The sequence below is a fragment of the Pelophylax lessonae genome (genome assembly GCF_965119305.1).
Source record: "Pelophylax lessonae genome assembly, chromosome: 7".
Taxonomy (NCBI): Eukaryota; Metazoa; Chordata; class Amphibia; order Anura; family Ranidae; genus Pelophylax; species Pelophylax lessonae.
Window position 1 is genome coordinate 202,723,269 of NC_138774.1, and position 15,348 is coordinate 202,738,616.

The following is a 15,348-nucleotide window of genomic DNA, read 5'->3' on the forward strand; positions in this document are numbered from 1 at the left end:
GGGGCAATTTCATATAAAAAAATGTGAAAAGTATTGTTATTTTTTCAAAATTTACGCTCTTTTTTTGTTTATAGCGCAAAAAGTAAAAATCGCACAGGTGATCAAATACCACCAAAAGAAAGTTCTGTTTGTGGGAAAAAAAGGACATAAATTTCGTTTGGGAACGGCGTCGCATGATCGCGCAATTGTCAGTAAAAGTCACACAGTGCCGAATCGCAAAAAGTGGCCTGGACGTATGACAGCAAAATCCTCCGGTGGTAAAGTGGTTAAATTGGCCAACATACGATATCATTTTGACTATCGCTCTGGTGAATATCTCCTATATCACATGTACACCATTTTCCTTAAGGTCTTACTAACACCTTTATCCATTACTGGACACCCAAAGCATCCCTTGCTTTTCTTCAGAGAGAGTTTATACATTTTATGGTTTAATTTACCCCCCAATTTTCTAAGGGTCAAGACATTTTGACAATTTTTTTTTTAACAAATGTTACTATGCTATTTATATGTACCATGCTCCTCGACCTTTTCAATAAAAATAAAGCACAAGGGAATTTTGTAGGCTGGCAATGCTGACTCTCCTGAAAATGTTAGTTGCCAAGCTTCATAAAATGCTTTGGCTTATGCACTTTGAGGCATTGACCTGGAACAAGTACAGACAAGGGGATTTCTGACTCTTGTCTGATTCCTAATAACTGAATGTTTATAGTTCCACAGAAGTCAGTCATTCAACTAGCGCTTCCAAAAGAATTTAGCTTTCATAATGCTCTGGTGTTTGTCAAACACTTCCCTGTGTTGCTTCATTGCAAAAAAATACCCTCCTTCCCTTTTTTTTTTTTCTCCAGAAGGAGGGTCCACAGGAGATTAGAGAGTAGAACTGTGTGTGTGGGGGGGATAAAGTATTTAAACCGGTGCTGGTGACAAACAAAGAGGAGTCCTGCAGACCAAATTCTATGCCCTCTTATTATAGGGTGCTAAAAGAAAAAAATCACACTCAATGGCACCAAAGTCACTGTTTCTACTGCTCACAGCATGGATATTGGCCATTCTTCATGCTTTTACAGGTCAGTAATTTTGCATTTTGTCTCTGTTAGAGAATTTATGTAGGGCTGATATGCACTATTTCTGGAAAGCATTATCACATGCATTTCTTTTCCTGTGCAATCCAGCCACTTGCATTGGACCACTCTGCAATTAAGCTTTCCATGCAATATTTGATTAACTATTACAACCACACATATAGCAATATTGGTTGGGTTGTAGGTACATTCTGGTTGCATTCAAAGCTGCTAAAAATACATTACAATGAAAGTGAACCTGTACTTTACAAAAACTAAAAACTGGAAACTCAATAAAACATCAAGATTCATAAATGTGCAAAACAATTCCAAAAAGATCTTAAACTGCCTTTAGAATTATTACTGAAATCATAAATCGTGTATGAATATTGATGTATATGCTATATGAATACAATATAATAATTAAGCCGGTGTATTAGAGAGCAGCACACATGAAGGAAAGTGGTTTAGATGCTTTTGCACCAACATTTTATTTTTTTTATTTTTGATGTGACCTATGGCCAACGACAATTATCTAAACACAGTAGCAACTGGTTTACTTGTATGGGTGAAGAGGAAGGGGTATTCCGCACACTGGTATACAAAACTCCCCAAGAAATATATTTTCCTACTCATGTGATTGGCTCACTGATATTCTCAGAGCTATTTGTGTTATTACAACACTGTCACTGATCACCCATTATCAGCATTCAGTATGTGGAAAGTGACCACGTAATAAGGTAGGCATGACTGCATACATTTCTAAAATCCTTGAACTGTATGTTACTGATCAATAAAGTTTTTTTTTTTTTTTTTTGTCTCGGTAACACTTTGGGGTTGATTTACTAAAACTGGAGAGTGCCAATTCTGGTGCAGCTGTGCATGGTAACCAATCAGCTTCTAACTTCAGCTTGTTCAATTAGGCTTTAACCAAAAAAAAAAAAAAAAACCTGGAAGCTGATTGGTATCTATGCAGAGCTGCACCAGATTTTGCACTCTCCAGTTTTAGTAAATCAACCCCTTTATGTAATAAGGTAACTTTAGTGTGCAAAATATAGTATCCCATTCCCAAGCCACAATGTATAAAGTACAATAGCCCAAGTCGATGAAGAAGCAACTGGTTTTAATTCTTCTGATTGCAGTAAAAATGTATCAATATTTGTTCTTTATTTTAGTTAGTTTATTTTAATGTGGAACAAATCAAAGCAACTATGAAAATCAATCACTTAAAATTGAAAGAATCCACCTCCTTCCATAGTGGAACTTTGCCCATAACAACCTGATAAAAAAAGAATGTTCTTTAGGAAAGTACATACATTCCACAATAATATTTATGCTACCAAAATTAAGGTGTGCTGTAAATTGCCTCCAGCTTTGCTCCTGTTTCTTTTTACTGGAGGCTCCCATTTTGTTGAAGCCCAGAGCCCCTTGAACAGCAGTAAATCATAAAGCAGAACTAAACACATCGATTTTGACAGTTTCAAAAAACATTTTTTGAAAAACCCCAAAGCTAGAATCCTAGGAGTCTAGTGAACCGGTGCCCGAAACCCTGTTATATCAGGGGAGGTGCTTCCAAAATATGTATGCACAAAAACAACCACCAAAGGAAAAAGGCACCTACCAGGGCTAGTGGTATCACAATAATTTATAATGCAAAAAGAGAAAAACAGACAACACTAATGCAAATAACCTTCATTATCAAGGGACTCCCTATTTATCTCCCCCCTCTCTTCCTCCCCACTCCCCCAACTCCACCCGTACCCTCACAAAAGCGCCCCACCCCCACCAAGTCACCCAGCCCTACCCTCCAAGAACCCCACTCTGGTGGGGAGGGGTACTGACCTCCCCTCTGAGGACCCCCCTAACATCCACTGTGGATGTTGAACGGTCTATGTGTCTGAATGACATGCAATGTATGTTCTTAGTATTGGCAAGAAAACTGTATGTGCCGTAATTCTGACTGTATTGATGAAATGGATATATAAGAGACTAGTACAACTGTGATTGTGTCATTATCTTACACTCCTATGGGTATCTAAATATTCTGAATTGTGATTATTGATGCATCATTCCACTCTCAAAGGCTAATGTCAGTGTAGTTATCTGATGGAAATGCCATTCGGTCTTTTTTTTTTTGTTCAGCAAAAAATAAAATAAAAAACCCCATTAGTGATTAAATACCACTAAAAGAAAGCTCTATTTGTTTGAAAAAAAATGCTAAAAATGTAAAAAAATTGTCATTCAAAGTGCGACAGCGCTGAAAGCTGAAAATTGGCCTGGGCAGGAGGGGGTGCCAAGTAGGCAAGTGGTTAAAATAGAAATGAAAGGCAAAACATTTTGTAAAGATATAAAAATAATAAACATTATAAATACCTCTTTTCCCTTTTTTATAAGTGATCACATTCCCTTTGTTCTCAGCTGCATAAGAGCTGGGGGGAGTAGAAGCAGCAGTACACTGAGCTTCCCAGTGAATAGCTGTGTAGCAGGGGTGTGTCTAGACAAGTCTGATCATTGGAGGAGACTACACTGAGTTCCCAGCATAGCTAGAGGACTGTGACCATGGTGTGTTCTCCTGCCTAGTGTGGTCAATTTTTAATAGGTAAGCATGGGGACTGCCAGGTACACCAGGGATTTTACATAAAGGAAGCAATACAAAGAGAACAGGATACTTTCTCGGACAAGTACATGGTATAGCAGGCACATATCAGGAATATGAAGTGTGAGGTAACAAACGCTTTATAGCAGGAAATTATTTAATGTAAAAACAACCTACGATTTCGTAGCATTGGAAGAGAATACTATATTATAAATAAATAGCACAGGTCTGGACTTGTTGTGTTGTCTTACACATACTTGTTATCTACTGATTAGAAACTTGGCCAATGTAAACTTTTGTCACAAAAACCAGTTCTCTCAATTCATGTCGCAATCACGCTATATCACTGGACTCTGATCTGAGCAAAGCCAAGGTTTCTTGTGACACTTGTCAATACGGCAGCTTATACATTTTTTTCTGAAAGAGACAGCTAAAAAAAATTGTAAAAGGTTTCATACACCTATGAGCATTTTCATACTGATAATAAACTCTAAACAGTGTTTTGACCCAATTGCCGGCAACTCGAAATGGTGCACTTCATGGCAAAAGCTTAGCATGACTTGGTGAAATTGTGCAAAGGTCATCAAGTCTAATGCACAAAAAAACATAAAAGCTCATGTCATTAAGCATAGTCAAAAAGCATGCTGAGCAGACAGGGCCAGATTAACGTAGGGGCTATTGGAGCTGCAGCTCCAGGCCCCTACCTTTATATAGGCCCCAGGTTGGCCATATTCACTGTTACCGCTCTTCTGTCACTTGTAAACACAGAAGTCTGGCTTCTATGCTCGCTTCCCCAGGCAGCTCCCTCAGAACCTCCCCACACAGCACGAAGGCCGGACAAGGAGGGACAGTTGCCGATGCATGGATGTGTTTATGGGCTTCAGAGACAGCATCCCATGTTGAATTAGGCATGCATGGCTGCACCCTTCCTCCTCTGGGTGCATACCAAGGCACGGCCCTTAAGGCCCTTCAAAATCCTCAGCACCAAGCCCATGATGCTCTTAATCCGGCCCTGTGAGCAGACACAGGAAGTTGTAGCGTGCACTTAGCGAGTGACGAGAGATGCCAAAATGCCATCACTTTCAGGATCTAAGAGAAGTGCTACTGTGCAGTGTCTATGTAAATACATTGTATAATATCACCAGTGCTAATATTTACACCTAACATACGGTGCAAGAGAAATGATAATGATAATGTGCAGTCTCATGCCTCCCAACTTTTTGAGATCGGAATGAGGGACACCTATTATCAAAAGTATGTAGGCAAAGGACGCACCCGCTGCCATGTCCCCTTTAAGGAGAATTATACAAAAAAACACCTCCTGCCCACCCACCATCAAATGACGGTGGAGCGGTGTGGCTCTTGTTCTGGGATGACGTCATATGACGGCGCCCCAGAATGGCCGCTCTCGTGCAGGGATAACTGCTGCGCTGTGTTCCTAGGATGTGGCGTGACCCCGATCTCAAAAAATTACGTGGCTCTTTACCCATGTGTACAATCACAGCCGGTCACATGTAAATGCGGAAGTGCCGTTTAGTGACTCTCCTTGTCTCACACTGACAGAGTGTGTAGCGAGGAGAGCCGATCAGCGGCATCTCCTCAAAGGGATGACCAGTACAGGTAATCAGGGCACTGATCATCAGTGCCCTGATTACAGTAAAGCCCCAGCAATGCCCATCAGTGACACTAATCAGTGCATATCAGTGACCCCAATCAGTACCGCCTATCAGTGCTCATCAGTGCCGCATATCAGTACCACCTATCAGTGCTCATCAGTGCGGCATTTCAGTGCCTCCTCATCAGTGCTACCTAATCAGTGCCTTTCAGTGCCTGCTCATCAGTGCCCACCAGTGCCGCCTATCAGTGCCCACCAGTACTGCCTATCAGTGCCCACCAGTGCCGCCTATCAGTGCTGCCTATCAGTGCTCATTAGTGCCACATATCACTGCCACCTATCAGTGCCCTTCAGTGCGGCATATTAGTGCCTCCTCATCAGTGCCACCTAATTAGTGCCTTTCAGTGCCGCCTCATCAGTGCCCATAAGTGCCACCTCATCAGTGCTCATCAGCGCAGCCTCATAAGCGCACATCAGTGAAGGAGAAAAATTACTTATTTACAAAATTTACTGACAGAAACTTTTTTTTTCAAAATGTTTAGTCATTTTTCTTTTTTTTTTTAGTAAAAAATAAAAACCCCAGTGGTGATTAAATACCACCAAAAGATAGCTCTATTTGTGTGATAAAAAAAGATAAAATTGTCATTTGGGTACAGTGTTGCATGACTGCACAGTTGTCATTCAAAGTGTGACAGCGCTGAAAGCTGAAAATTGGCCTGGGCAGGAAGGAGGGGAAAGAGCCCAGTGGGCAAATGGGTAAACCCATAAGTGCTTTTTTTTTATTTTTTACCACTATTACTCCTAATTGCTGGCTTTACCAATGCAGCAATTTAGAAATTGAATGAAAGGTTTAGCACTGGGAAACACTTTTTGAAAGATAAATAGTGTATTTTTTATACAACTTTTATAGATCAGACCAAAATGAGGGACAAATGAGGAGGAAAAAGGGGCAGAGGGACAGGCCCTTGAAATCAGGGACAGTTAGTATCAGTGGCGGCTGGTGCTCCATGGGCCGGGGGGTGGCAAACGGACCACACCAGCCTGCACACCATACCCCCCCCGGTTGCCAGCTCATTCACCCTGGACTTGTGGAGGGCAGGCAGGCAGCAGGGGCGACAGCGGTTTCCCTCTCAGTCTTCTGCGCCTCCTCCCTCCTCCTCCTCCTTGGCCAATGGCATGGCTTCTCCTTTCGGCCAATCGGGAACCAGGACCCGCTTCCTGATTGGCCAGAAGGAGGATCCGTGTTACAATAGTGAATATTCATTCGCTATTGTCACACAACTGGGTGGGCTCAGGGCGCAGTGATCTGCGCCCCGACCCCGCCCTTTTGTTAAGCCTGTTAGAGCCTCTGGCTCTAGTCACGTGCTTCAAAAAAAAAAAAACCCTATTGGAATCCATGCGTCCAGCACCCTGCATGTAGATTAGGGGGCCTGACACATGGACAATGGGCCACCACTGGTTATAATCTATGCAGACTGTATATATAGCTATTACACCAGCAGTAATAATTACACATACAATACAAGAGAAAACTTATTGTGCAGTCCAAATACAGATATAACACCAGTACGAATATCACCAAACACATGGTACAAGAGACATTGTATTGTGCAGTATCCATATAGATATTATACCAGTACTAATATTATTACCTAACATACAGTAAAAAAGAAATTATACTGTGCAGTCTCCATATATAATACCAGTACTAATAATATCCCTGAAAATTATACTGTGCAGTGTCCACGGCAAGTGGATTTGAGAAGTGATACTATGTCCGTACAATATTGAGTCCATAAATACAGAATAGAAAAAAAATAATCAAACACTTTGCCCAATTATGGTCAACCTCTAAGCAATACTCACTTATACTTACCTCCCACATGCTTCCCCACCTTTCTGTTGCTCCATCGATGTCTTTAGTAAATACCCAGTACATACATATGTTTGAAGCAGTACCCCGGCCTAAGGGGTCACACAGTCACCCAATAAGGAGGAAGAAGTTGATTCCCTGTGTAAGCACTGACGCCAACTGACATGGAGCTTAAGGATTGTTAGACTCCCACCTTCGACAAAGGAACACTCTATAGGGGGAGCATTATGAAGGTATGTATTAGTGGGTGTAGGTGAAGATTCCTACTGACAACCCACAGTGGACAAAGTGGCAGACTTTTTAAAATTGCACCTAGCGTACAGAGCATTGGTACTGTGCACGCTCCATATGTATAGAACTATGGACTCCACTCTGACAGCGCTGAAACTCACATAGATTGGAGCACATGCCCCTCCATACCCAGAAGTATCAGGAATCTCCTTTAGCTTCCAGTGCTGAATAGCAACGGTGATAGAGGGAAGGCAGAATGTTCTAATGGAGATGGTTGGTAAGGGGGAAGGTGGAAAGAAGAAAACCCGTTATTTTACCCTGGATGAGCAGAACCCAAGTTTGCTTTAACCACTTCTGGACCGGAAGATTTTCCCCCTTAATGACCAGGCCATATTTTGCGATTCGGCACTGCGTTAACGGACAATTGCGCGGTCGTGCGACGATGTACCCAAATAAAATTGATGTCCTTTTTTTCCCACAAATGGAGCTTTCTTTTGGTGGTATTTGATCACCTGTGCGATTTTTATTTTTTGCACTATAAACAAAAAAAGAGCGACAATTCTGGAAAAAAACACAATATTTTTCACATTCTGCTTTATAACATTCCCAAAAAAAAATTTAAAAATCAAAATCTTTTAACATTTTTGGCCAATTTGTTTTCTGCTACATATTGTTGGTAAAAAAATTGTAATAAGCATATTTTGATTGGTTTGCTCAAAAGTTATCGCGTCTACTAACTACGGGAAATATTTGTCATTTTTTATTGTTTTTTTTCTTTTTTACTAGTAATAGCGGCGATCTGCGATTTTTATGCGGGGCTGCAACATTGTGGTGGACAGATCGGACCCCTAACTGACATTTTTGACACTTTTGGGGGGACCAGTGACATTGCTACAGTAATCAGTACTAAAAATATGCACGGTTACTGTAATAATGACACTGGCAGGGAAGGGGTTAACACTGTGGGTGATCAATGGGTTAAATGTGAGCCTAGGGGAGCGATTTTAACTGTAAGGGGGCAGGGCTTATGGAATGACCATAGAGACCTGTGATCCTATATACTGTAGAAGGATCACAGGAGCTCTGTGATCATTCCAGAGAGAAGAACTGTCAGCTGTGTTTACAACATCCAAGGATTAAGGTTTAAATCCAAGGATCGCAGACGTTGAATAGCGGATTGCATTTGCATTCCCTTTGGATTTTTATCTACAGCGGATTGCATTTACCAGGTCATTTAGCGCGTTGGGAGAGGCGGATATCAAGTCACATTCAGAGCCAGTAGAAGGACGGATCCCTAGTGAAAGTGGAATGAATATGCAGATGGGGTCCAAAAGTACCCAATCAGCATATATGGGGCTGTGGCTTGACAATAGTTAAGGAAAAATTGTCAGTTTTTTAAAGTAGTAAGGTTATTGGTCATTAAACATAGAAATACAATTGGTCAGTTAAAGGGATGAAATAGATTGGTAAAATACTGGTCACTAAAAGGTAATTGGTCAAATTTGAATACCGTTATGTTAATCAGTTGCCTATAAAAGAAGAAGTTTAAGTGAGCCCTGGCTCAGTCAGCGGGAGCAGAGGAAGAAGGTTTTTGCCTGTGACTTGCCTGGATGGAGTCGCTTTTGAAGCAGTTGGTAGAAAGAGCGAGCAGTGCTGATGGAGAAGCCTGGTTGCGGAGGTGCCTGTCGATGCAGCCTGAATCGGTCGTTGCCGGGACATCGGATCCGCCATCTTCGTCGCCTGCTAATGACGTTCTTCCGGCCCCCGTTGACCTAGGAAATGACGCATCTTCAAGCCGGCAAATCGGTAATGTTGGACCTCGGTGACGACTTCCGCGGTCGTCATATCCGCTCGTCGGCCGAAGATGGAGGAGTCTCTAGGAGATCTCTACGGCTATCAAAACGTCCACGGAGGTTCGGTCCGGTTCCCGTTTCTGCTGCGAGAGGGGCAGCGAAGAGGGGGAGGGATGAAGCTCCGGTGGATGGTCAGAGAGCGGCAGTTGCTACGAGTACAAGGTCGGTTGTCCCTGATCCTTCATCGACGGTGATTCCGAGGGTTCAACGGTCGCCTTCTCCTGGTCCTGCGGTCACTAGTGGCGCAGGTATTGAAGGTGAGCCTCAGTCTAATGCTGTGATGCATAAATTTTTTGACATGTTTCAGTCTTTTTGTGACAAGTTAATGCCTAAATGTAATGTTGTTAACCCTGCTTGTTTATCCGATGTTGCTGGTAATGTAGTCCCTAATTTACATGAGGTATGGGGTGATTGTAATGATGTTTTTATTCCTGCTGGTGAGATGGCTAGTGGTAGTGGTGTTATGGCCAGTGTTTCTCCCCCCTTACCTTCTGTTGCTATTCCTACTCACCATTTTAAGGAGGCATTGCCGTGTGCTGTTTCCCCATTGGGGTTTCATCTTAAAGATGGTGTGAAAGAAAAAATTTGGAATGGGGATTATGTGGATGTTTTATCCTTGTTACCTAACTTTAGACCTTCTAAATTTGACGGTGACAAAGTACATGAGGACAAGCTTACACGTTCATTTAACAATTGGTTACAGGGTTTCTGCATCTTTGCGAGTGTTTTGGGGGAAAAAAGACCTGAGCTGTGTAGCGGATTGTTCCAGCACCTGGAAATTATTTTGGAGGCGTATAAGAGTTTTCCAGGTCTGGGTTGGTATGGTTATGACGAGTCTTTTCGACAGAAATTATCTATTTACAAGTCCCTGACTTGGGGAGTTAAAGACGTTGGGCTGTGGATTAATCTTTTGTTACCACAAAAGCCTGTCGTTTGTCCTAAAACAGGGACTTTGGGACAGCACCATAAAGGTGTATGTTTCGGTTTTAATGACAGCCAATGTAAATGGCCTAATAACTGCAGATTTAGGCATGAATGCTCTTTTTGTGCTGGGTCACATCCTGCTACTAAATGTTTTAAGAAGGCCTCAGGTATGGTGGCTCAAAATCCTAGAGAAAGTCTTTTTCTCAAAAGCGGAAACTCGGGTGAGCTTGGTAAAAATGTTACCATGGCTACATCTCTACCCAGACAGTGAAAATGCCTTTTTGCTTTTTCAAGGTTTTGATTCTGGTTTTTTTCTACCTGCTTTTACAGGTTCAGGTTGCATTATCCAAGCTAACCTGCCTTCCATTGCTTCCTTTAGTGAAATAGTTAGTCTAAAAATTGCTAAAGAAATTGAGCTGGGTAGGGTGTCTGGACCATTTGCGGATCCACCTTTTGAGAATTTTCGTATATCCCCGTTAGGCATTATAGCTAAAAAGGAGCCTGGGGAATTTAGGGTGATACATCATTTGTCATATCCAGATGGTATGTCCCTAAATGATGAGATCAGCCCTTACTTATGTTCGGTTACATATGCAACTTTTGATGAAGCGTTAGATAAGATTAGGATAGTGGGGTCTTCGGCTTTGTTAGCTAAGGCAGATGTGAAGTCAGCCTTTAGGCTGTTGCCTATACATCCCAGTGCTTTTAGCTCTCTAGGTTTCTTTTTTGAGGGTTTTTACTACTTTGACAGGTGTCTGCCGATGGGGTGCTCCCTATCCTGCGCTTATTTCGAAAAATTTTCTACCTTTTTGGAGTGGGTGGTATCTTATCGGTGCAATTCCTGTGCAATTTTGCACTATTTGGATGATTTCCTCTTTATGGGTTCTGCTGGTACATCTGATTGTTTGCGTATGTTTAAGGAATTTCAGGCGGTTTGTGCTGAATTCAATGTTCCGTTGGCCGAAGGTAAGTCTGTTGCTCCTACGACTTGCCTTGAATTCTTAGGCATTGTCATTGATACTGTTACTATGGAATTTCGTTTGCCTTTAGAAAAAATTTCAAGGTTAAAGTTTCTTTTGCATTATGTTTTGAGCAAACCTAAAGTGAGACTTAAGACAGTCCAGTCTCTTCTTGGTATGTTGAACTTTGCTTGCAGAGTATTGCCTATGGGTAGAGTTTTTTCTAAAAGATTGTATAGGGCCATTTCTGGTTTAGTAGGGCCTCATCGTTTTATAAGGGTTGTTTCTGAGATTAGAGATGATCTGGTGATTTGGTTACGGTTCTTGGATGAATTTAATGGTTCTTCCTTGTGGCAGGACTGTTTTTGTTCGTCAGTTGCTCTTAATTTGTTTACCGATGCTGCTGGTTCCCATGGATATGGTGCATTCTGGGACGGACGTTGGTCTGCTTGTAAGTGGCATCCTACCTGGATTTCTAGGGGACTTACCTCTAGTATTGTATTGTTGGAACTATTTCCAGTTGTTGTTGCATTGGAATTGTGGGGCCATGAATTTCGTAACAAGCGCATTCGTTTACATTCAGACAATAAAGGTGTAGTGTTTGCAGTGAATTGTTTGGCTTCTCGTTCTCTCCCAGTGATTTCTGTTTTGCGACATATAGTTTTGTTGTGCTTGAGATTTAATATTTGGCTTAAGGCTAAATATGTTCCTGGGTTGTCTAATGATGTCGCTGATGCCCTTTCTCGTCAGCAGATGGACCGTTTCCATGCTTTGGGGCCAGGAGCGGATGTTGTTGGCCTACCTTGCCCTCCTCACCTTTGGAGCCTGGTATGAGCGCAGTTGATTCAGCTATTTGTAATGCGTTGGCACCTTCTACCTGGCGTGCTTACCATTCTTCTTGGGAATTGTGGCTTTCTTTTCTGCGTGAAATGAAATTTGCCCCTAATTCTTTTCATGAAAATGTGGTGCTACAATTTTTGAATTATTTGATGCAAAAGAATTATTCCTACTCTCATATTTTGAAATCCTTTTCTGGTGTTTCATTTTTTGCTAAACTGAATGGAGGTCCTTCTTTTATGGACTTTTTTTCAGTAAGGACCGCGTTGAAGGGGTATCGCAGGTCGGTGGTCACACATGATCGGAGGTTTGCTATATCTCTGTCCCTTTTGGGTCAACTTTGCACAGCGGTTGACACAGTTTGTTCTTCCGCATGTGAAAGTTTGTTGTTCAAATGCGCATTTTGTGTCTGTTATTCCGGCGCATTCCGAATTTCGGAGCTGTTGGCTACTGCTAAGCATGCTGCTAATGGCTTGTTTTTTTCGGATGTGTCTATTTTAGATGGCAAATTGCGTATTTTTCTGAGGCATAGTAAAACTGATAGGTTGGGGAAAGGCAATTGGGTGTCTCTTCGCAAGTGTTCTTCTGGAAATATTTGTCCGGTGTTATGGTCTATTGCATATGTTAGGGTTCGGCCTTTGCCTTTCCCCCAATTTTTTGTGCATATTTCGGGTTCCCTTTTGACAGTTTATCAGTTTAATTCTGTTTTGAAACGTTGTCTGTCGTTTTTGCACTTAAGCCACCTGCCAATATCTGCACACTCTTTCAGGATGGGTGCTGCTACTACTGCGGCTAAATTTGGCTTTTCTTCAGATACCATTAAAGCTATTGGCAGATGGCAATCTGAAGCATTTAGATCATACATCAGGCCTAACGCATGCATTTAAATTTCAGGTACTCCTAAAGTAGTGTGGTTGATTGGCCACTCGTACATTTATTGGGCCTACAAACGTGCTGAGCTTCGTCCTTATGGAGTACAATTAGGATTTCCTTCATCAGAAATTCAACTTTTTTGGTTCAGCAACCGGGGAATGTCGTGGAGGTATTTGGCAGCCACTTTTGATAGACTTTGCCTTCAGTGGCCTACCCCTGACATATTTATTGTACATTTAGGGGGCAATGACTTGGGTTTTAGGAAGTCAGTGGATCTTCTTTTGAATATTAAGGCAGATTTTTTGTTTTTTCATTCTATTTTTCCTCATTGTTGTTTTGTTTTTTCTGAAATTGTCCTCCGTCTCTTATGGTTTTCCGATGACTATGCGTTCTTGGAAAAAAGTAGGAAACGGATTAATAGAGCTGTTTCCAAATTTCTACCTTCAATTTCGGGTTTTTCTTTTCGACACTCTGATCTTGAAGGTGGGCTTTTGGGATTTTATAGGTCTGATGTGATACATTTATCTGACATAGCTAATGATATTTTAAATCTTGATATACAGACTTGTGTTGAGAAGGCCGCTGGCGTGGTGGTGGTGCCAAACACATGAATTATGTGTTTGGCTGGTGGAATGGTTTTTTATTTTAAGTTATTGGATATGCAGTTTGAACTCTTTGGCTAAGCTGCATTACATTTGTGTGTGGAGTTTGGTTGGTTCGAGCTCTTGAGCTGAACCATTTTAAGTATATATTGTATTTATATTTTAATAAATGGCCGCGGCCAATCAATCCAGCAAGTCTGTTGTCAAGTCTTCTTTTTAAAAAAAAAAAAAAAAAAAGGTATGTTTGTTACATTAAAGTTCAGGCCTACAGCACCATGAATATGCAGATGGGGTCCAAAAGTACCCAATCAGCATATATGGGGCTGTGGCTTGACAATAGTTAAGGAAAAATTGTCAGTTTTTTAAAGTAGTAAGGTTATTGGTCATTAAACATAGAAATACAATTGGTCAGTTAAAGGGATAAAATAGATTGGTAAAATACTGGTCACTAAAAGGTAATTGGTCAAATTTGAATACCGTTATGTTAATCAGTTGCCTATAAAAGAAGAAGTTTAAGTGAGCCCTGGCTCAGTCAGCGGGAGCAGAGGAAGAAGGTTTTTTCCCTCCCTCCCGCCCCCATTTGTCGCGGTCATTTTGTTTTTGTAAATTCCTAAATTGGAATGGTTTTGTATTTTAAGTTATTGGATATGCAGTTTGAGCTCTTTGGCTAAGCTGCATTACATTTGTGTGTGGAGTTTGGTTGGTTCGAGCTCTTGAGCTGAACCATTTTAAGTATATATTGTATTTATATTTTAATAAATGGCCGCGGCCAATCAATCCAGCAAGTCTGTTGTCAAGTCTTCTTTTTAAAAAAAAAAAAAAAAAAGGTATGTTTGTTACATTAAAGTTCAGGCCTACAGCACCATACAGCTGCTTGCTACAGACATATTGAAAAGGCATCGTCTACCCCATATTCTCTGTGCTGATTCCATCGACCATCTGGTAAGAGGCTAATCCTACACCGTAGCACAGGGTGGTTAATTTGATTATCTCCTCCTTCCCAACACTATCAACAGAGTTTTCTCTGCCTTTTAAGTTTATCCACCTGGTAAGGAGGATAGTGTGTTGGTGGCGGGATCTTCAATCACAGAGCACTGGCAATATACTTTACCTTTTCAACATTTATTACTTGGTGAAGAGATTTTTGTGGACTTTGGAATTCATATCACTTTTATGAGTTATTGCACTTATAAAGTTCAAGGGTTATAAGTTACATCACTTGTAACACTTGGTGGAAGTTTGGACTTTTGATCAATTTATTCACCTGTTTTCACTTGATCACCATTTATGTAAGATTGTACATCAATTGCATATCATATCACATTGTGGATTTAGACATTTATTACTTTAGCGCACCTATTTTTTACACAGTGTTTACAACAACTGACCGTACTTCTCTCTCAGTGGGGAGCGATCGCGGGTGCCAGGTGGAATTTGGAGCTGCCTGCCCCATGCATCGGAGTCCCCGCTGCCGAGTGGGGTCAGGAGCTTGCCGCCAGCGGTGCGTGCTCGCCCCCTACGTCAGTTCGGGCAGGAGGGCCAGCCTGTCGCAGTATATATGCGGTGGGCGGTCCGGAACCGGTTAAAGAGAATATTTATTTAAACCAAAACCTTCCAATAAGAATTTATGAGCATGTAATGAATTTTATGCATGTTATTTACATGTAAAATTCTCCCTTGTGTAGACATCCAAAGGCCTAGAGCAGAGGTCGCCCGCATGCGGCTCTTTTAAACCTTTGCCGCGGCTCCGGGGCGGATGCTAGCGAGGGGAGGAGGCGCACTGTGCGCCCCGACACTCCCCACTGTGGTGGGCGCTGTACTGGCTGTGACGTCGCATGGGGGCGGTGCGTGCGTTAGTTACGCACCATCCCGACGTCACCTTCCCGTCCTCTGTCAGATCGGAGGGCATCGGCGCGCGCATGCA

General features: G+C 41.8%; 1 protein-coding gene across 1 annotated transcript in view; it reads left to right on the forward strand.

Annotated features, from left to right (window-relative positions):
• The first annotated feature begins 946 nt into the window (after window positions 1-946).
• Window positions 947-15,348, forward strand: part of LOC309559646 (properdin-like) — a 95,263-nt gene continuing 80,861 nt past the window's right edge. Inside the window, exon 1 of the mRNA XM_082262993.1 lies at window positions 947-1,067. Within this exon, the coding sequence (XP_082119119.1) occupies window positions 1,001-1,067 (67 nt within the window). The 5' untranslated portion in view covers window positions 947-1,000. The remainder of the gene's footprint in view (window positions 1,068-15,348) is intronic.